Source organism: Mustelus asterias, chromosome 1, assembly GCF_964213995.1.
Source record: "Mustelus asterias chromosome 1, sMusAst1.hap1.1, whole genome shotgun sequence".
In the NCBI taxonomy this organism is placed as follows: domain Eukaryota; kingdom Metazoa; phylum Chordata; class Chondrichthyes; order Carcharhiniformes; family Triakidae; genus Mustelus; species Mustelus asterias.
The window spans coordinates 80,481,478-80,505,478 of NC_135801.1; the positions used below are offsets into that span (position 1 = coordinate 80,481,478).

At 40.7% G+C, this 24,001-nt stretch overlaps 1 protein-coding gene across 6 annotated transcripts in view; it reads right to left on the reverse strand.

Moving 5' to 3' along the window:
- Positions 1-24,001, reverse strand: part of wdfy3 (WD repeat and FYVE domain containing 3) — a 363,659-nt gene that overhangs the window by 84,436 nt on the left and 255,222 nt on the right. For all 6 annotated transcript variants that reach the window (XR_013498143.1, XM_078213959.1, XM_078213927.1 and 3 more), the window contains 4 exons: positions 23,100-23,282; positions 7,841-8,001; positions 7,060-7,137; positions 1,961-2,191 (listed from right to left, as the gene is read on the reverse strand). Coding sequence is in view for 5 of the 6 variants with exons in the window: in XM_078213959.1 (XP_078070085.1) it covers positions 1,961-2,191; positions 7,060-7,137; positions 7,841-8,001; positions 23,100-23,282 (653 nt within the window). In the remaining variant the exon portion in view is untranslated. The remainder of the gene's footprint in view (positions 1-1,960; positions 2,192-7,059; positions 7,138-7,840; positions 8,002-23,099; positions 23,283-24,001) is intronic.

The following is a 24,001-nucleotide window of genomic DNA, read 5'->3' on the forward strand; positions in this document are numbered from 1 at the left end:
GCTGCAAAGAGACATAGATAGGATGCAAAGCTGGGCTGAAAAATGGCAAATGGAGTTTAACCCTGATAAATGTGAGGTGATTCATTTTGGTAGGACAAATTTAAATGTGGATTACAGGGTCAAAGGTAGGGTTCTGAAGACTGTGGAGGAACAGAGAGATCTTGGGGTTCATTTCCACAGATCTCTAAAGGTTGCCACTCAAGTGGATAGAGCTGTGAAGAAGGCCTATAGTGTGTTAGCTTTTATTAACAGGGGGTTGGAGTTTAAGAGCCGTGGGGTTATGCTGCAACTGTACAGGACCTTGGTGAGACCACATTTGGAATATTGTGTGCAGTTCTGGTCACCTCACTATAAGAAGGATGTGGAAGCGCTGGAAAGAGTGCAGAGGAGATTTACCAGGATGCTGCCTGGTTTGGAGGGTAGGTCTTATGAGGAAAGGTTGAGGGAGCTAGGGCTGTTCTCTCTGGAGCGGAGGAGGCTGAGGGGAGACTTAATAGAGGTTTATAAAATGATGAAGGGGATAGATAGAGTGAACGTTCAAAGACTATTTCCTCGGGTGGATGGAGCTATTACAAGGGGGCATAACTATAGGGTTCGTGGTGGGAGATACAGGAAGGATATCAGAGGTAGGTTCTTTACGCAGAGTGTGGTTGGGGTGTGGAATGGACTGCCTGCAGTGATAGTGGAGTCAGACACTTTAGGAACATTTAAGCGGTTGTTGGATAGGCACATGGAGCACTCCAGGATGGTAGGGAGTGGGATAGCTTGATCTTGGTTTCAGATAAAGCTCGGCACAACATCGTAGGCCGAAGGGCCTGTTCTGTGCTGTACTGTTCTATGAATGTTTTGTGACCATTTGACTCTTTTTCAGAGAAAAGTTGCAACATAGTTGTATATAGAGTCAGCAGAGTAAACTCCGCTTTGCTGCTAAACCACAAAATCAAATCCAAGAATCTGGTTTAAGATGCAGCATTAAATAATTGTGCTTTCCTTGTTTAATAAAATAAAACATTCTTATAAAGTAGTTACTCTGAATTGATTAGGTAACCAGATCTAAACCAATGATCAAAATCAATTACACATCCTGGTTTTCTGTCTTAAATTATAATGCGAGCTACAAAATTCAGAGAACTAGAAAAGTGCTTACATCATAGGATACAGAAAGAAAAATGGAAGATTAGAACCTTTCCTTCCACATACAAATGAGAGAGACTTCCACTCTAGTGCCTTAACCATATATTTAGAACTTACAACCAAAGAACAGATGTGAACATTATTTGTACATGCATGCATTGCTTTTGACTATCACTATGGTAAAATAAAACATGCAACCGTAAAAATCACTAAGTTAAACATCATTAACTGAGATATAGCCTCACAAAATGAGAAAAAATGTCAGCTGCAGGGCACCGTATCTTGAATTCTAGTTTTGTAACAAAGCAATCACTAAAATTTGATTTATAAGTTTTTAGGAAAGTAGAATCTTTTCGGACATGCATAAGAATAGGAAATACTGTGCGTTTTAATTACCTTGACATAACGCTTTGTGTAAAGAAAAATATTAACCTATATAAGGTTTTCATTATTCCATTCATGAAAATTATATTTGGAAAGTGTTCTACAAATTGTAGTTGATATTGCTCATGAATAGACCAGGCTTTCACTATCATACTTGTCAGAGAATGGCTTTGTGTTTGACACATTCAAATAATTTAGCAAGTTGATCTCAGAAGAATAAACCACTTCAGTCTTGAATTTTACATTGAGTTTCTCAATATCCTACATGTAAAAACTGACAGAACATGCAAATTAATGCGCAAATGTCACTGATGAAGAAATTTTCAATTCCATTAATGAAAATATATATATTTCAGTGACAATAGACAGCTATGGTTTACAGGACAATTTTTGAAGCATGCAAAAATAAGTTCTTTTTTAGCACCAATTTCTGAAGACTCACCAACAGACTGGTAGACTCCTGTTCATTTTCTGGTACATATGGATAATGTATATAAAACATGTCATTTCGCACCATCTTCTTTCTCATTCGGCAGGGTCCCTCTGGCATTTCCAACATCCATTTATCGAGATGTGATCCGATTGGAGGCCCCCATAAGCCTCTCTCTCGCAACAGCTCATACTCTATCTGAGCCCATTCTTCAGTTACGTACTTCAGGGCATTTTGCTGACGCTGCAAATGAGAAAATTAATTGTTAACAACCGTGAAGAGGGAGGGGGAAAATATATAAACAGTGCGTTATCAATACATACTCATATTTTAACATGTTGCCAGTTACCAGATACATCAACACATAGCAGCAATATAAAATTTCAATACAACTGCTCAGGCCCAATTGTTAAAGCTCAAATGTTGATCATCAATATGCAATACAATTAATATTTTTATCATGTCACTGGCTGGTGTTTGTGAACTCACAATGACACAAAATACTCCTGATGTGCAAATGTTACAGAAGAAAAATTATACTTCCTTTTCTTACTGATTTCTTCCTCACTGTTCCTCTCAAAAATGTTACCTGAATGTCATAACATGATTTCACAGCTGTTTATTACCCTTTGGCATCACTCACAGATAACATTATTTGAGTATCAACCTTGACAGAGTAGTGGCAAATAATCCAATTGTGGGGAGGGCATCAGTTCAATCCTTCTTCCCAGCATCCTCAATTTGTAGTTGATATTCCTCTTGAATAGACCAGACTTTCACTATTATACCAACTGAGAGGTGGCTTGATATCAATGAGGAACCCTGGCAGATCTCTCATTTCTTTCCCAGGGATACTAATTTTTAAAAACAATTCATGGGATGTGGGCGTCACTGATTGGGCCAGCATTTAATGCCTATCCCCACTGGCCCTTGAACGGAGTTACTTGCTAGACCATTTAAGTGCCAATTCTAATGCTCTTTCTGTTGCTGCAACTAAGGTCTTGGGACGGCACAGTGGTTAGCACTGCTGCCTCACAGTGCCAGGGACCCGGGTTTGATTCCGCTCAGGGCACTGTGTGGAGTTTGCACATTCTCCCCGTGTCTGCCTGAGTTTCCTCCGGTGCTCCGGTTTCCTCCCACAATCCAAAGATGTGCGGGTTAGGCAGATTGACCACACTAAATTGTCCCTTGTCAGGGGAACTATCTAGGGTAAATGCACGGGGTTATGGGGATAGGGCCAGGTGGGATTGTGGTCAGTGCAGTCTCGATGGGCCGAATAGCCTCCTTCTGCACTGTCGGATTCTATGATTCTATAAACTAGCTAACTCAACCCAGAACCATATTCTCTTTATTGAAAAGGTAAATTTAAAGGGTAAAGCCAGTAATATTAAAGGATAGTACCTCTATCAGCTGTCAGTTCCTGATGTTACTGCAAACAGTCTATTTTCTGCTATCCTCCTTCCAACATCACCTTCCCTTCCCCTCACCAAACACAAATCTCTGGTGAATGTACATTCAACAATGATTTGACCCATTAAAAAAAATTCTGTTGAATACGATCTAGAGTTAAGTACTCTGTTATTACGCTCTCCCTGACCAAAACATAAGCATTGCAGCAGGTTTAACATTTGCGGGGAAGTAAACTGAAAATGTAACAGGCACAAATCGATGGAAAACAGACTTCTTCATAATTGACATAGAGCCTTCAGTATGTACTTAAAATAAAAGTTTATACTTTTAAAAAAACTCAACGGCTCATTGGTGCATCAGGTTATTCCAGCCCCAGCTAAACCAAGCAACAATTACATATTAACACAGGAGGCCAGCTGACCAATCATGCATGTGCCGGCCCTATGAAAGAGCTATCATTCTCTTTTCCCATAGCCCTGAAAATCATCGTTTTTCAAGTATATATTCAATTACCTTTTGAACATTACTGAATTTGCTTCCATCATCTTTTCTAGTAGTGCAATGCAGATCATAACTTGCTTCATCAAAAAAAATCTTCTCTATTGCTTATTTTGTCAATTATCTCAGATCTGTGATCACTGGTTATCAACCCTCATGTCAGTTTCTCCTTTTCTATCTCATCAAAACTGCTCATAATGTTGAATTCCCCTGAACTGTCTTGCCCCAAGGAGAAAAGTCTCAGTTTTTCTATTTTGTCCACATAACTGAAGTTCCTGACACCATGTGTCATTCTAGCAAATCTCCTCTAAGGTTTTGACATCCTTCCTACAGTTTTGTGCTCATTAATGGACAACTTCAATACGCCAATTGAGGCCTAACCAATGATTCATAAATGTTTTAGAATGATTTCCTTACTTTTGTATTCTATTCAGAAAGTCCATACTTGTAACATCTTTATTAACTTCCCTGACATTTTTCAAACAAACTTCCATACTTTACACTTATTTATTCTTTCCTCTTGACACCATGCAGTCCTAGAGCAGTGGAGTGGACAACCAGCACCATTACTGATGCTTTGAATGCTGACTCTCTTATTCTCCCAAATGCTTCAATGCAACAAAACAGTTTCATTCATAGAAACATAGAAGATAGGAGCAGGAGGAGGCCATTTGGCCTTTCGAGCCTGCTCTACCATTCGTTAAGATCATGGCTGATCATCCAACTCAATAGCCTAATCCTGCTTTTTCCCCATAACCTTTGATCCCATTTGCCTCATGTGCTATACCCTGTAGCCTCTTGAATGCATTCAATGTTTTGGCATCAACTACTTCCTGTGGTAATGAATTCCACAGGCTGACCACTCTTTGGGTGAAGAAATGTCTCCTCACCTCCGTCCTAAATGATCTACCCTGAATCCTCAGACTGTGACCCCTGGTTCTGGACTCCCCCATCATTGGGAACATCCTCCCTGCATCTCTCCTTTCTAGACCGGTTAGAATTTTGTAAGTCTCTATGAGATCCCCCCTCATTCGTCTCAACTGCAGCGAAAACAATCCTAACCTATTCAATCTCTCCTCGTACATCAGGCCCGCCATCCCCAGAATCAGCCTGGTAAACCTCAAACATTTAATACAGCAAAAAGCCTTTTTAAAAAGAAAAACTGGTGTCCATTTTTTCACATACATTCTCAACCCAAACATCAAGCTGCACGGTGAAGATATTTTCATATTTGTGCGCAAAGTTACAAATACATTTGGATGGACTATCCATGATGGGTATATACCATACTAGGCATTCTCCCATCATTGGGTTACTATGTTGAAACAACAAGCAAGATGGAGCTAAGTGATCCCACAAGCAACGGGTCAGATCAAAACACTGCAGTCCTGTCACATTCAGTCGTGAATGGCAGTGGACAATTAAACAACAGGAGGAGGAGACTCCACAAACATCCCAACCCTCAATGATGAGGAAGCTCACCACATCTTGTTCTCCTGCAATCCCCAACATCACACATCAGTCTTCAACCAATTCAATTCACTCCACATGTCGTCAAGAAATGGTTGAAGGCATTGGATACTGCAAAAGCTATGTGCTCTGAGAACATTTGAGAACATTCCAGCAATAGTACTGAAGACTTGTGCTCCAGAACTACCCAACTCCATAGCCAAGCTATTCTAGTACAACTACAACACTGGCATCTACTTGAAAATGTGAAAAATTGTCCAGATATGCCCTGTGCAGTAAAAACAAAAGGACAATTCTAACCCGGTCAATTACTGCCCCATCTGTCGAACTTGGATCATCAGCAAAGTGATGGAAGGGGTCATTGACAATGCTATCAAGATGCACTTACACAAAAATAACCTGCTTACTGACACTCAGTTTTGGCTCTACCAGGGCCACTCAGCTCTTTACATCATTACAGCCTTGATCCAGATGTGGGAAAAAAAGAGGAGAGTGAGGAGATTGACTGCCCTTGACATCAAAGCAGCATTTGACTAAGTGCAATGTCAATAAGCCCTAGAAAATCTGATGTCAATGGGAAAATCTTCACTAATTTGGAGTCATACCCAGCACAAAAGATGATGGTTGCGATTGTTGGAGGTCAAATATTTCAGTCCCGAGACATTGCTGCAGGTGTTCTGCAGGGTAGTGTTCTCGGACCAACTATCTTCAGCTGCTTCATCAATGACCTTCCCTCCATCATAAGGTCAACAATGGGGATTTCACTGATGATTACAGTGTTCAGTAGCATTTGCTACACTTCAGACACTAAATCAGTCTTTGTCCATATGCAACAAGGCATGGACATCATTCAGGCTTGGGGTGATAAGTGGCAAGTAACATTCATGCCACATAAGTGCCAAGTAATGACCATCTCCAACGAGAGAGAATCTAACCATCTCCCCTTGACATTCAATTGAATTACCATCACTGAAGCCCCATTATCAACTTCCAATGGGTTAGCATTGAGCAGAAACTGAACTGGGCCAGCTATTTGTGGCTGCTAGAGAAGGTCAGAGACCGGAAGTTCTGCAGCAGGGAACTCACTTTCCTACTCAGTTTCCTACTGTCCACATCTATAAAGATGTCCACATCTATAAAGCACAAGTGAAGAGTGTGATGGAAGATGCTCCACTTGCTTGCATAAGTGCAGCTCCAAAAACACTCAAGAAGAAAACACTTGACAAAATACCCAGGACAAAGCAACCCACTTGATTGGCACTCCATTCACCACTTTAAGCATTCACTGCCTCGACCATTAACACACAGTGGCAGCAGTGTCCACCATCTACAAGATGCACTGCAGCAACTCCCCAAGGTTCCTTCAACAGTCCTTCTAAACCCTGCAGCACAATGTCAGCAGATGCACTGCCACCTGCAAGTTGCCCTCCAAGGCACACATCATCTCGACTTAGAACTATATTGTCATCCTTTTGCTATTGATGATATTCTCTTTCTAATAGCACTGCGGGTGTAGCTAAATCACATGGGTCATAGGCGGCAACTCATCATCACCTTCAAGGGCAATTAAGACTGGGCAGTAAATGCAGGCCGAGCCAGTGACACCCACATCCCATGAAAGAAATAAAAAAGCACACTTTGAATAATGTTTTGGATTAAACAGGATAAACAACTAAACGCTTGAATGCCGAGATTGTGAAAAGAATCAGATAAAAAATAAATAGCATTTTTACCTCCTGATATTCTTTATATTGCATATCCACTAAATCCCGCACAACAGCAATATGTGTGAACATCCACTGGGAAATTTCCTTCAGGGAGAAAAACAAATCAATAGCAGTGTTCATGGAACAAATGTCAACATTTTATAAGGCAACAGAAACATTCTGCTCCTAAAAGTAGTACCTGCTTGACAGGGATCATAGCAAAAGCTGGGTACAATATTGAGCCTATTTCTCAGGCCTGTTAATGCAGCTTATGGGGAACACTTGCACTTTCGTATGCATTCAAGTCACCTTCCAGAATAAACAAAAGCCCAATAGCGTAGAACATAAATAGTTATACCTATTCCTGCGTGGCAAGAAGATGACTCTTATAGTCCACTGCCAGGTAACATTGGTATGTACGTAAATCACAGAAGCAGCCCCTGGAGTTGGCCTACTTTATACCGTCACACTTCAGGACTAAATAAGCTTAAAGAGATTGTGTCTTAAGTTTTATTCTGTCCAAGTCCGTACTTATTTCGACCTCTAAAACGCAATATAGCTTTGGCATCAGTTGAGGCCCACAGGACTGCCAAGCAAGATTCCTTGAAATATTCCTCTTTTTCCTTTGAGCATTCTTCTTGCTGATATTAAGTGAAGTTGTATACTATTGGAAGGAGATCGAGTTCTTATTTTACTTAATATTTTTCTGGATTTCTCAGTTCACCAAATTGTACCAAAAATTAACTATTATTGCAATGACAGACATATGGGATGCAGACTAAAATGAAGTTAAAGGGAGAAACTCTACCTGTGAAGTGAGGTTATTTTTACAGATTCCACTTTCCTTTCTATTTCGCCTGGATCCAGTCAACTTTGACAGGCCGAACCCACTGCTCACTCGTGACAGTTTTGACTGTGTTACAGGAGCTATGGTTGTTTCTCCTCGACTAATATACTTCTTCTCATGGGCTATCCAAGAGAGAAACAAAGCAAAAATGAATTAAATTTCCAAACAGTATGCCAGGATTTTCAACAGTACATAAATATACATTAGCATTCCATTAACCCTTGTGTAGCAATATCATAAAAGCCAAATTAATGCTGAAATAAGAAAACAGAATCTATAAATATCAAGCTACATTATTTCAATAATAGTTTTTCTCATCACAGGAGATAGAACAAAGCAATATTTACAGTTCATCCAATATTAACCAATTTATGTACAAAACATGGCAGAATCTAATTAAAGATGAACAAGCAAAATACTGTGAATGCTGAAAACCTGAAATAAAAACAGAAAATGCTGCAAATACTTAAGGCAGGCAACATCTGTGGAAAGAGTCACAGTTAGTGTTTCAGGTCGACAACTATATATGAGAACTGGGTAAACATGATCTTTCTCCATTGGATGCAAGAGCCCCATCATAAAATTACTTTGGACAGTCCTAGCTGGCAACAGTCAACAGCATAAAACTGCACATGATGTGGCAATTTCATCCAGAAGCCTCAACGAAGGCTTGCATGTGAATAAGAATTGTTTACACCAGCACAGTGGTGATACAGTACATTTTTACGGTTGATATAATCCTGGCAACAGGTGAGGCATACAAGATTGCCAAAGAAGGTTTCTTGAAAATTTCCCTCAGCAGCTGTGCTCAAAGAAAAACTGAAATCTGGGAATTGGAGTGAGTGGCAAGGGCCCTCCACTGCTCCACTGGCTGGAGTCATACCAAGCACAAAGGAAGATTATCTCAACACAGGGAACCCTTCGAATAGTGTCCCAAGCTTGATCAGACCTTCCCTCCATTATAAGGTTAGAAGTGGGATTTTCACTGATGACTGCAGTGCTCAGTTCCATTAGCAACTCCTCTGATAATTAATCAGTCCATGCCCATATCCAAGAAGACCTGGAAAACATTCAAGCTTGGACTTATAAGTGGCAAGCAACACCGGGTGATGCCAGACAATCACCATCTCCAACAAGAGCGAATCTAATCATCGTCCTTTGACATTCAACGATATTATCATCACTGAATACCCCACCATCAGCTACTGGGGGAGGTGATCATTTATTCAAAACTTAACAGATCAGCCATATAAGTGCAGCTACAATAGCAGGTCAGGTATTCTGCGAGAAGTAATTCAATTTCTTGACTCCCCTGAACCTTGCTACCATCTAAAAGATGCAAGTCAGGCATGTGATGGAATGCTCTCCAATTGCCAGAATGAGTGCAGCTCCACAACACTCAAGAAGTTCAATACCATCCAAGACAAAGTAGCAGACTGACTGGCACCCCATCCATCACCTTAAACAGTCATTTTCTACATCACTGCCACACTGTGGCTACAATGTGTACCAGCTACAAGATGCACTACAGCAACTTGGCAAAGTTTCTCTGACAGCACCTCCATAACCTAGGAAGAACAAACAGCAAGCTCATGGCAACACCATTATCTGCAAGTCACCCTACAAGTCACACACAATTCTGACTTGAAAATATATTTCTGTTCCTTTATCGTTGCTGGGTCAACATCCTGGAACACTCTTTCAAGACACAATGTTGGTGTAGCAACACAGCATGGATAAAGCATTTCAAGAAGATGGCTCACCATCGCCTCCTTAAGAGCAACTAAGGATGAACAATAAATACTGATGGTAAGGCCCACATCCCCATGAACGAGTAATAAAAAGAAATGCAAGTGCTGCTTGTTGTCAGCTAAAGGGGGTGAAATTAATCATTAATAGCATCACTTTTGGCACAATATAAACATATTCAAAAATATTTCAGTAAATAAATATGCAATACTGAACAGGATGGTTAGGACACCCTAACCTGGTGTTGTGAGACTTCTTACTAGGACACCGAAACCAGAGGAAAAGACATAAGCGGAAAAAACATTTTCTGGAACTTCCTCCGTTATGGCAGACAACTGAGAGATTCCCCCATAGAAATTTACATTCCCCAATTTTAAAAACCAAGAATAAAAATATATATATTTTTTCCTTTAACAGGGTGTTTTTTCTATTGGTCACATTTTATGGGCAAAGAACATGTGAACATGCCCTTGTTAGATATTCATAGTAGCTCCCTTGTGTGAGTTTGCCTGTCACAGAGCTTGCTGGTTTGGTGCTGCAGCACCTTCACAGTCTTTTCTTTTGCTCAAAAACATTGTGAATAAATAACAGGGTATCACCATAGAGCCCAGATTTGTGAATGCAGCGAGTGATTGCTTCAAGAGATGCAGCAAAGGAGGTCTGATACACGCACTACCACTAGTATGGCAACTTGGATGTTATTCTTTGTGCTTCTGACATTTTCAACATCTGAGCATTACTTCTATACTTGCAGGAAAAGGCACAATAGAACAGAAATTAGGGCAGAACTGGAGACTGGCTCCTCAGTGAAAACAGGATGAATGCCTTTAAGGAAGTCATACAAAATCCTATGCATTAGTGGGAGTAAGTGAAGCTGCAGCTCAGCAGTAGAGAGCTCATACTATCAAAATTTTCCTCTGACTACTCATTACATCTATGGGACACCATATTTTCCCATAATTTGCTTAGGTTTCACCCAACAATCAGTTGCATCTTTCACTCTCCATTAAAAAAATCAGTACATCTACAGCAGAGTACTCATTTCAAGACTGGCAGCATATTCGGTGGCCTCCGAACCTCCCTCTTTTCTGGTTTGAACTTGCTGGCGAATCAAAGAAAACTATTAAACAAGATTTCACTAATTAGATGAGATCCTGATGTAATACTCTCACTGACTGCAAAGCTCTTTCATGTAGGGTCATGGTCAGTGTCATTCTCTATCCTACCCCCTATCCAAGCCATTAGCATTGGACCATTTATCTTTCAATAGCCACAGACTGTTGTATCTGGGATTAGACCCATACAATGGGATAATGGCCAGAATAACCCAAACATTCTTAGCATTGCTTCATTCATGATCCACTCTCAGATCCATAAAGAAAGATCGAGGAGTACTGAATGCTAGATCTGATTTGATTTTTTTTTCACAATTAAAAAAGTAGCTCCTGAAAAGATAAAATGTTAACTGATCTGAGAGGACTGGAACAGGCATTAGCAACATGAAAATATACATCTCTTTCTGAGCCTGAGGTTACAAATGCCGACTTGACTATCACTCATCTTTAATGCCTCCTTCACAAAATTGTTATGAGAAAGGAACAAGGAGCTTACAAAATGTGCCATATTTCTAATTTCTCAATTGCTGTGTACCTGGATCATGCCTGTTGGATGATCTACACCAAAGAATTCTGTACGATATTCCATCTCTATATTAAAACTTACAGTATAGTTTATATAAGATGCATGACATATTACAATATTTCAAAAAATAGCACAACATTCACTGCATTATTGCTTTCATGTTAATCCTGTTACTTAAAGTGCTTAAAAATATTATTCGAGGATAACTTAATTAGGATAACAGTCAGTCACTTCCAGTTTATGCAAAACCTCCGACAGTGCCAGATGCTGAAACAGTCTCTGCTCCATTAATCTCTTTCCTTATATTATAGTAGGGTATCGAGCATTGGGAATCAGTTAATCTTGCTTCTGCTTATAGTACTGATAGTTAGGATATGTACAAAAAAGGGATTCAATTAAAGCTCAAACACGCAAAAATCAACAATTTTATTAAGCAATTCTGACAATGTGCAATATAGCCCTAAAAGAATATATATTTTGTTATTGCTTTTGGATATTTTAATGATCCACTGACTGAATGGGTGAAGGATCAAGGAATACATAGAAAATAAATAATGCTTAATAAGCATGTAGGACTCCACGTGTTACCTTTGAATGCTTTTAAGAGGTGAGGTGCATTAGATGTAGTCATGAGTCATGAAATAGATCAGATAGATGGAGTAATAATAATAGCCTGAGACACAATGTCAAGTTTTGGTCTTCTTATTTGAAAAAGGTTACAACTGTGTTAGAAGTAGTTCAGAGAAGGTTCACTCAACTCCTTGGGATGAAAGGCTTATCTCAAGAAGGAAGGTTGAATAGGCTGGACCAAACCCATTGTGATTTGGAAGAGTGAGGAGTGATTTTATTGAAACATACAAAATCCTGAAGGGACTTGTTTGGATGGATGCCCAGAGAATTTCGCCTCTTGTAGAGGGGTCCAGAACAAGGGAAGTAATTTAAGAATGAGAGGTCTCCCTTTTAAGATGGAAGTGCAAATAAATTTCTTCTGAGGGTCATTGGCATGTGAAACCCTGTTCAAACAGAAAGCCACGTCATTGAACTTATTCAAGGCTGAGTTAGATTTATTTTTGACGGACAAAGTACTCTAGGGTCATGAGGGGCAGACAGCAAAATTAAGTTGAGAGCACAACCAGGTCAGCCATGATCTTATGAAATGGCAGAGCAGACTTAATGGGCTGAATGGTCTAATCCTGCTCCAAAGTCCCACACGTGAACTTCAGGGGTGTTGACCACCATATGGGAAGTTTTGGGGTCCCAATGAAATTTTCAAAATTCATATTAAAAATACAGGCACAAGATTGAAATAGGGCAGATTTTAGGAAGATGAAGAGTGAGCTAGCTGGGCAAAAAAACATGCCAGATGAAATGTATATCAGTAAATGCGGGGTGGCAAATTGTAGTTAAAAAGTTCATATTTCTAATGGATGAAAGTTGATTGATGTGATGAATAGAAGGACTTAAGAGCTCAGGTTCACAGAACTTTAAAACCAGTATCAAGTGGATAAGTTTATTTAAAAAGCTCATGGAATTCTAGCTTTTATAGCAAGGAGTATTGGCCCCAAAATTCCCATCCGGAGTTAACAGACACTTTGCAGATCCCTAAAATTTTCCATCCTGCCCACTGTGATGTCCACGGTAGATGGCACTGGAAAATCCTGCCCAAAGAATATAAATGCTGAGATGTAATGCCCACGTTTGGAATACTCAAACAATTTTAGGTGCTACATTCTGGAATAACATTGGGGCAACAGAATTAGGACAGCACTAGAGATGCTGTTTTAGATGAGTTAAACAAAAAGGAACAAAATCATTTTTGTTAGAACAGAGATATTATTAACAGGTTACTCATGTTGCTAACTACTCAGGACAGAGGTGGCTCTGAGCTGACAAGATAGTCAGTGAATATTATGAATGGATGAGACCTGGTGGGAAGAGACAAATTGCTCATGATGTGTGGGAAGTCTGAAATAAGATAAGAGAATGCATATACAGTGTTAAATGTAAAGAATTCAGAACAATGGTAGGAGAAACTAGGCTATGAAATGCACAACCAGGCTAATTGAGCTGGATTAACAGGGCACCACGGTCCCCAACCACTCTCTTCCCCCCACTCCTCCCAGCCAGTTTAAAAAGTCAGGGTGGAGCCCACTCATAATCCTAATGGTTGCCCCATATCAGTTTAACACCGGAAGCCGCAATAACTGCTGTCAGGTAAGGTACTCGGGTATCCGGGAGGAAGGCCTGCCTTAGAGAGTTGCTAGTCAACCAAATGACTGGCAGCTCTGTTGTCCTAACTGTTCTTGTTGGGCATGGTGGCCATTGCTGGGATGACATGCAATCTTACTACACTGAGAAACCTAGAGGCCAGGAGTCTTAGCTGACGGACAGTCAGTTTCAAGAGGTCAGGCGAGGTGGGTCAAAGGTGTGGAAATGCCACTGATGGGTTTGTGAGCCCACAAAGGAAGTCCCACCTGTTTGGTTATCTTCAAACCCTCTAGCAGGGGAGCATAAAATCTCCAATTGAATCAAGCAGAGACCATGACAATATTGAAGAATAGGCTGGATCGGTGGTTGAAGTAAAGGGGGATAATGAAGCCATGGTTGGCACATGAATTTCTGACTATTTAAGAGGATAAACTCCAACATGGCTTGGTTGGGCCACAAGGGCAGCTTAAATGTTGTAACTTAATGCAATTCTCTTACACTTAGTTTAACCATTCTTCTTATTCTACTTGGGTAATCCCTTGGGATCGAGGATGACTTACTTCCACTACAGTTCCATGAGTTCTGAGATGGCTGATAAGTTCAATGAGGCATATGTAGACTGCCAAATGCAAGGAAGGTGGTGCCTTCAGGGTCAGATAGAAGAGTTGTGTGTTCGCTCCGACCCCTTGACTTCGCCTCTTTGTATTCCTGACAAACTCTCTTGATGCGTTCAGCGCCTTCCCAAATGAACCTTCACTATTTCAGTAGGCTATGGAAATTTGACATGTCTATGACTCTCACCAACCTTTACAGATGCACCATTGAAAGCATCCTTTCTGGATGTATCACAACTTAGTATGGCTCCTGCTCTGTCCAAGACTGTTGGCATAGTGGACAGTGAAGGTCATCTCGGATTGCAACGGGATCTTGATCAATTGGGCCAGTGGGCTGACGAATGGCAGATGGAGTTTAATTTAGATAAATGCGTGGTGATGCACTTTGGTAGATTGAACCAGGATAGGACTTAACTCAGTTAATGGTAGGACGTTAGGGAGAGTTACAGAACAAAGATCTAGGGTACAGATTCATAGCTCCTTGAAAATGGAGTCACAGATGGACAGAGTGGTGAAGAAGGCATTCAGCATGCTTGGTTTCATTGATCAGGGCATTGAATACAGGAGCTGGGACATCTTGTTGAAGTTGTACAAGACATTGGTAAGACATTGGTAAGGCAACACTTGGAATATTGTGTGCAGTTCTGGTCAACCTTTATAGAAAGGACATTATTAAACTAGAAAGAATACAGAAAAGATTTACTAGGATGCTACCAGGACTTGATAGTTTGAGTTATAAGGAGAGGCTGAATAGACTGGGACTTTTTTCATTGGAGCGTAGAAAGCTTAGGGTTAATCTTATAGAAGTCGACAAAATAATGTGGGGCATAGATCAGCTAGATAGTCAATATCTTTTCTCAAAGGTAGGGGAATCTAAAACTAGAGGGCATAGGTTTAAGATGAGAGGGGAGAGATACAAAAGTGTCCAGAAGGGCAATTTTTTCACACAGAGGGTGGTGAGTGTCTGGAACAATCTGCCAGAGGGAGTAGTAGAAGCGGGTACAATTTTGTCTTTTAAAAAGCGTTTGGACAGTTACATGGGTAAGATGGGTATAGAGGGATATGGGTCAAATGCGGACAATTGGGACTAGCTTAGGGGTTTAAAAAAAAGGCAGCATGGACAAGTTGGGTTGAAGGGCCTGTTTCCATGCTGTAAACCTCTATGACTGCAAAAAATTACAAAGGGTTGTGAATGAAGCCCAGTCCATCATGCAAACCAGCCTCCTATCCATCGACTCTGACTACACATCCTGCTGCCTCAGAACAGCAGCCAGCATAATTAAGGACCCCAGGCACTGGACATACTCTTTTTCACCTTCTTCCGTCGGGAAAAAGATACAAAAGTCCGAGGTTACGTATCAACTGACTCAAGAACAGCTTCTTTCCTGTTGCCATCAGACTTTTGAATGGAGCTGCCTTATATTAAGTTGATCTTTCTCCACACCCTAGCTATGACTGGAACACTATATTCGGCACCTTCTCCTTTCCTTCTCTATGAATGGTGTACTTTGTCTGTATAGCATGCAAGAAACAATAATTTTCACTGTACATCAATACATGATAACATATCAACACCAGACCACAATAAATCAAATCAAAAGGACTGATCAACAACTAAATCTTGTGAATTTGAGGGAATGGGATAGTTGGCCTTTCTTAACAACCTATTCCAACCTTGGATGTCTGTCGGTGACTTTGTACGAGTGATCTTCAGAGATTCTAGATTTAGACTTGAGGAACAGGGTGGGCCCTGGAGAGGGGGGTACACGTGCTGCTAATCACTGGTGCCCAAGCAGTCAGGGGACTTGGGCTCAGATAGAATTGTATTTCTTTCAAACGGTTGCCTTGCCTCAACGTGCTCGCTAACAAACACATGGTGGGCATTCCACTCTGGGATAAAGTTCAAATGCTCAAGATCTGATTGTCCTGGAGCAAGAGTCCAAATCTGTGTGGCCTCTTTTTTGAAAGTTGGGTCATGTAGTACACGCCCGCCCATAGCTATGCTCTCGCCCTCCCGTACAAGCACTGGCCCACTAAAGGACACCGTGTGTTATTTTCAGAGCACACGCTTTCCCCATTGTAACAGAAAAATATATGGTGACTGAGCTTGGCACAGTGAGGATGCAGGTAAAGTGATGTGGTGCAGTGAATAGTGTTCCTGCTTCTGAGCCAGATGTTTTAGGTTCAAGTCCCGTTCAGTACAGCACAGGAAACAGGCCCTTCGGCCCTCCAAGGACTCCAGGACTCGATGATCAAGGAAGGTGTGTTAGTAATGTGGCCATCAGGTTGAGTATCAGCCGACAAAATAGGAACAGGAATAGGCCAAACGGCCCATCAAACCTGCTCTGCCATTAAATGAGATCATGGCTGATCTGTGACCTAATTCCATATACCTGCCGTTGGCCCATATCCCTTAATACATTTGCTTAACAAAAAAATTATCTATCTCAGATTTAAAGATAGCAATTGATCCAGCATCAAGTGCTATTTGTGGAAAAGAGTTCCAAACCTCTAACACCCTTTATGTGTAAAAGTGCTTCCTAACATATCATAGAAACCCTACAGTGCAGAGAGAGGCCATTTGGCCCATAGCGTCTGCACCAACCACAATCCCACCCAGGCCCAGCCCCCGTATCCCTACATATTTACCTGTTAATCTCTCTAACCTTCTCTTCTCTTCTGAATGGTCTGACCCTCACTTTTGACTATGCCCCTAGTTCTAGAATCCTAAACCAATGGAACTAGATTATCTATATCTACCCTGGCAGTTCCTGTTAGTGTCTTGAAGATTTTAATCAGATCATTCCTTAACCTTTGAAATTCTAGCGAAAGTAGGTCCAATTTGTATCTCTCCTCATAATTAAACCCCTGAAGTCCAGGTATCAATCTTGTAAACCTACATTGCATTCCTCCAAGGCCAATACATCCTTTTCTAAGGTGTGATGCCCAGATCTGCTTAAAGTACTCCCGAGTGGAGTCTAACCAGGGCTTTGCACAATTGCAGCAAAGGCCAATATTCCATTAGTCTTCTTGATTATTTTCTACACCTAATGATGGGATTTTAAAGATCTATACATCTGAACCCCCCCAAAATCATTATGGAGAGATGGTGGTGCAGTGGTATTATCACTGGACTAGTATTCCAGAGACCCAAGGTAATGCCCGAGTTCAAATCCCACCATGGTTGATGGTGAAATTTGAATTCAATAACAAAATCTGGAATTAAAAGTCCAGTGATAACCTTGAAACCATTGTCAGTTGTGGTAAAAGCCCATCTAGTTCACGGATGTCCTTTCCTGTCTTACCCCATTATCCTTGATTCCGTTACTGATTAAAAATCTGTCTATCTCCGTCTTGAACAGACCAGTAAAGAATTCCACAGATTCACTACCTTCAGAGATGAAATTCCTCATCTCTGTCTTAAATGGGTGACACCTTGTTCTGGATTATGTCCCTTTGTCCAACAAGAGGGCAGACTCTACCCTACTCTCCCACAAAGGAAGTAACATCTCAGCATTTACCCTGTCAAGCTCCCCGAGATTCCTATGTTTCAATAAGGTTGCCTCTCATTCTTCTAAAATTCTATGAATACAGACCCAATCTACTCGACCTCTCCTCAAAATAATCCCTCCATACCCAAGATCAACCTAGTGAATCTTTTCTTGATTTCCTCCAATGCCAGTGCATCTTTCCTTAAGTAAGGGGGTCAAATCTGTTCACAGTATTCAGCTGCCACTGTGCATTGACGATGGAGGAGTTTTCAAATCAAACAGACTGCAGTACTTTGCTCTTCTATTATCTGCTCCATGCTGGACTTTTGTAAGTGTGGTCAGTTTCAATTTAACATGAGAAAACATGTGTCACTCAATGCAAAATATAATTTTCTGTTAACAAGGTCCTTTTGTGTGGCTAGAAAATGCACATTATTACAGGTGAACTGGTTGGTGCTAATTTACTGGAACGCTCAGCCATTTTAAAACTTGGAAGTGAAAGCAGGAGTCATGCGCCAATTGGACATGTCACTGTTAGTTCATTTATACTCAGTACTGATGTTTGCAGTGCTTATTTAATCTTTTGGATGCTGCTGTCCAGATATTGCATATGGCTAGGTTCAAAGAAGTGTTACTGGTTGCATTATATCAATAAGTTGTGTGTAATTGTCTTGACAAAGCAGTGGTTGCAAAGTGTATCATACTGAAACCTGAGCTTTTGATGGGTTTTATAAATAGAGGAATAGAATACAAAGCCAAGAAGATTAGTTAAACTTATATAAAACAGTTTGACTGCATTGTGACTCTGATTCCCAATTCTGGGCACCCAAAAGACATGAGGAGAGGGTTAAGGAGTGGGGAAGGATAAGGCAAGGGTCCAGAAATAGGAGAAGCATCAGGGACCATGATTTTGCTTCCTGGGCCTGGGCTGGACTTGTGTTGTATTATTTCAGAACATTGTGTGTCAGTGCTCCAATCCTTCTAATGCTCCTATTCCTGACTGCTATAGTGAAAGTAGGAAGGAACTTAAACACAGAATTAGGAGGGCTAAAATGGGCCATGAAATGTCTTTAGCAAACAGGGTTAAGGAGAATCCCAAGGCTTTTTCTGCATACATTATGAGCAAGAGGGTAGCAAGAAAAAGAGCAGGCCCATTCAAGGACAATGGAGGGAAGTTATGCGTGGAGTCACAGGAAGTGGGCGAGATCCTTAAGTATTTTGTATCGGTATCTACCAAGGAGAAGGGCATAACAGATGTTGGAGGTCAGGCATTGGTGTGTGAACGCTCGAGAGAATGTCAACATATCAAAGGAGGAAGTATTAAACAAGTCCCCGGGGCCGGATGGGATCTATCCAAGGTTACTGTGGGAGACAAGGGAAGAAATAGCTGGGGCCTTAACAGATATCTTCATATCTTCTTTGACCACAGGTGAGGTTCCAGAGGACTGGAGAATAGCCAATGTTGTTCCCTTGTTTAAGAAAGGAAGCAGAGACAAATTATAGGACAGTGAGCCTGACATCAGTGGTTGGCAAGCTTTTGGAGAAGATACTGAGGGATGGGATATATGCACATTTAGAAGAAAATGGACTGGTTATTGACAGGGAAGGTCACTTCTCACCAACTTGATTGAGTTTTTTGGAGAGGTGACAAAGATAACTGATGTAGGAAGGGCTGTGGACGTAGTTTATATGGAATTTAATAATGCGTTTGACAAGGTCAATGCAGACTGGTACAAAAATTAAAATCACATGGGATTCAGGGTGGGCTGGCTAGATGGATACTGAACTGGCTTGGTTATAGAAGACAGAGTAGCAGTGGAAGGATTTTTTCAGAATGGATATCTGTAGCTAGTAGTGTTCCGCAAGGATCAGTGTTGGGACCTCTGATGTTTGTAGTATATACAAATGAACTGGAGGAAAATGTGGGTGGCCTGATTAGAAAGTTTGCAGATGACACGAAGATTAGTGGAGTTGCTCACAGTGCCGGGTATTGTCAAAGGATACAACAGGTTATAGATAGATTGGAGACTTGGACACAGAAATGGCAGATGGAGTTTAATCCAGACAAATGCGAGGTGATGCATTTTGGAGGATCAAATTTAGGTGTGAATTATACTGTAAATGGCAGAATCCTTAGGAACATTAACATGCAGAGTGATCTGTATGTGCAGGTCCACAGTTCCCTAAAAGTGGCAACACAGGTGGCCAAGGTGATTAAGAAAGCATATCGCATGCTTGCTTTCATTAGCTGGGACACTGAGTAAAAAAAGTTGGGAAATTATGTTGCAGTTATATAAAACCTTGGTTAGGACGCATTTGATATTGTGTGCAGTTCTGGTCACCACACAACCAGAAGGACGTGGAAGTTTTGGAGTGTGCAAAGAAGCTTCATCAGGATGTTGCCATGTCTTGAGGGTATTGGCTATGAGGAGAGGTTGAATAAACGATGATTGTTTTCACTGGAAAGACGGAGGCTGAATGGAGACCTGATAGAGGTCTACAAAATTATGAAAGGCATAGACAGGTGGATAGCCAGAGGCTTTTTCTAAGGGTGGAAGTGTCAATTACAAGGGGGCACAAGTTCAAGGTGAGAGGGGGCAAGTTTAAGGGAGATGTGCAGGGGAGGTTTTCCATGTGAAGAGTGGTGGGTGCCGAGAACACACTGCCAGAGGAGGTGGGAGGAGCAGGCGGGAGGAGCAGGCACATTAGCAACATTTAAGAGGCATCTGGATGGGTACATGAATAGGGAGGGAATAGAGGGATATGGACTGAGTGAGGGCAGAATATTTTTTTTGGTTAAGTTAGGGCATCATGATCAGCACAGGCTTGGAGGGCCAAAGGGCCTGTTCCTGTGTTGGTATTTTTCTTTGTCTTTTGCTCTAGAGAGCATAGATTCAAAACATTGGCAAAAGGAGTGAAAGCGATGTGAGGAAATTGTTTTCAAACGGGAGGGTGGTTGGAGTCTGGAATGGACTTTCTGGTGGAGGCAGGCTCAATCAAGGTAGTCAAAAGGGAATTGGATCACTACCCGAAAAAAAAGAATGTGCAGGGTTATGGGGAAAAGGCAGGGGAGTAGGATGAGACAGAATGCTCTTTCAAAGAGCCAGTGGCAGACTCGATGAGCCAAATGCCTCCCTTCTGCACAGGATTCTGTCCCAGTCCTTGTCTTTTCTCAGATTGCTTTGTTGGCTCCCTCTACTGTTTTCATTACAAAACTTAGTTCTAGTCTTGGCTTCCACTGACATATCCCAGTGGCTCTCAGCTTATGCTACTGTTCTATGGGTGCTGAAGTAAATCACCTTAATTTGTGCATGATCAATAGTACACAAATTTATTGGTTTGTTTTTGCCTCTAAATGTTCCCACTTTTCTCACCTAACTTTTCTGCTTTCCTACATTTACTTTTCATGTTTTAACTCATTCCCACACATGCTGAAGATTTGCAGCATGAATACAGCTGCCACCCTGAAGAGTGGATAGAAAAATGTGAAACAAGGATGCTAATTTCAACTAAACATTAAATACAGAAGACCTTAACTTATCCAAAGCATAGCCAAGAGGCATTCTTAGTAATACCTATAGAAACTGACAACAGGCAATTAAAGTTTTACTGCCAAATTATAATTTAAAACATGATGTAAGAAAACTATCCAATAAGGTTACTGGAATTAATTTTGCAAAGTGGTTTCTTAATTTGTGTGTGTAATTTAATTGAATATTGTACTTAATTCACTCATAGTTTTAAACTTCTCTGAAGGTAAGATTGATCAATATAATTCTGTGTGAAGTGTAACTAATTTCAATATTATTGTATTTTGAGTAGCTTTATTAAAGTACTTTATTGAATGCTAAATATCAATCCATCATCAATTCAGCAATTTTGTCTTCACATCAACAAATAGGAGATGAACCCCATAATTGATCAAAATGTAATTTTATATTTCCTTGACTATAATTTTCTAGGTGGAATAAGGCAGATTAGTCTTCCCACTTTCAAGACAAAGTTATCACAGCCTTTCTAATGAAAAAGCCATTATTATATTATTTGATTTTGAAATAATGAATACTGTCGGTTGACCCAACAACAAACTCTGGTGGGGTAACATTTTAAAACGTATGGTACTAAATACAGCGCGCCCAGCAGAAACGTATGGAACAGTCAATGCTCAACTATCATATACTGATCAAGGTGAAAAATCTCAAAAGATGTCAATACTGCAGAATGAAGCATTTTGATTAAGAGCATTGAATCATTTTTCAAAATACTGAAGTTTTTTTGAAAAATCATACATAAAATATTGTTTTGAAACTGGCAATACTTTTTATCTCTTTACTCAGCTACCAGTCTAATCCAGACGACAGGATCAGATTAGTCAGAAAGATACTTATGCCATTTTATTTTCAAGCAATTCTCCATTACTAAATGTAATGACTTATCTAAAATATCTCACCCATTGTTGATCATAGGTGGCTCGTTTGGCCACACAGCTAAGATGGCGATTTTCAAGAGGACGCTGGGATAACTGGACAAGTACAGAAACAGACAGGCAGCAGCCTCAAAATAAATTGGACAGAGATTAACAGGCTGCAACTGCAGACGTTGGAATACACAGGATATAGGCCATCTCAAGGACAAATGGATACTTTCTGGTCAAATCGAGTTGTTTACCAGGCACAGGGGTGCTTTAACCCCTTATTTGGGAGAGAGGTATGTGACCTACGTGCCTCCAGCACCTACAGGCATGGCTGTTGGGCACATAGTAAGAAGTTTAACAACACCAGGTTAAAGTCCAACCAGGTTAAAGTTGGACTTTAACCTGGTGTTGTTAAACTTCTTACTGTGTTTACCCCAGTCCAACACCGGCATCTGCACATCATGCTGGGCACATACCCAGAGATCGGTGTGGCAGCACCTGATTGGACTTGATCGATCAGGGTGATCAAGCCCTGATTGATTGATAATAACCAAAAAGGGCGTGAAACCAATGAGATATAAAGGGTGCTGTACAACCGAAGAATCTCTCTCTCTCCCCAACAAAAGAACAACAACAATGGTGAACATTGTCAGCAATGACCAGCATGAGGAGAGCCACACACCAAAGGAAGGAAGGAAGACCAGAGCCAGAGTATCAGACCAGGCCAAATGGCCAGACTACGCAGAGGACTACAGAGACCAACTCGCAGAAAAAGGCCAATATCTGCCTGGGCACTTGCCAGTCACTCAAAAGTTAAGTCAAAGTCTAGTATTGGACTTGAACACTAGTATTCTGTAAGATAACTTAGTATTGATTGTGTGGGTGATTAATAATTGTGAGAGAGAATATATATTACTGTACTAACAAGAAGTCTACTCGCAATTCTTTGTCCATCCTATAAAGGGTTAAAAACAGACTGTGCGGCAGGCACAGGCACAACAGCTATAATTACTTATTTTCCTTTAACACTATTTTTAAAAACTCTAGCAGATCATAGAATTTCTATAATGAATTCCAATTAAAACTCTGCAGTAGTTCCTTACCCATATGATTTTGCCAGCATTTTGAAGCAGCATCCTCAATGAATGGCCGTGCAGTTGACAGATCCACGAGTCCACGTTCATTTGTAGGTAGTGTTACTTTGAAAATCTCCTCCAAAGCTTGTTTCTTATTGACAATTAGTTCAGTCCAAACCCGATTCACAGCTTTGAGGAGAAGTTGCCGACCTAAAAATGGAAGTTCCAAGTTTAAAAAAAAGGTACAATGTTTATATTTTCTGAAATGCTGTAGACGTAAAAAGAAATGGGCTGAAATAAAAGTTGGTTTGCAACAAAAAGATGCTAACTTATTCATTTTCCTCAGACATCCTGTTCCTATGCCTTTTTATTTGCACAAATCAACATATTAGAAGAAAACATTGATTTCAATGAATGCAAATTAGATTTAAAACCAATATTAGTTTTTTTAAAAAAAACCCAAGTGATGATACTTTATTGGAATAATTTGTCATACCAGTTAAGGGCTAGGACATGAGGGAAGTTCAAAATGGAATAAGTTACCAATTTGGAACCGCTATGTACTAAATTCCACACTTAACCCAGAATTTTCTCACTTCACCCTTTCTCTTCTGAAAGTAACAATCAATAGAAACTGCAGGATTCCATCTACTATTTATCAGGAACTGTTCTCTCCATAGAATCCCTACAGTTCAGAAGGAGGCCTTTTGGCCCATCGAGTCTGCACCAACTCTCCAAAAGAGTATCTTACCTAGGCCCACTCCGCCCTACCCTATCCCCATAACCCCATGCATTTGCCATGGTGCATCCACCTAACCTATACATCTTTGAACAGCAATGGGCAATTTAGCATGGCCAATCCAGCTAACCTGCATATCTTTGCACTGTGGGAGGAAACCAGAGCACCCAGAGGAACCACATAGACATGG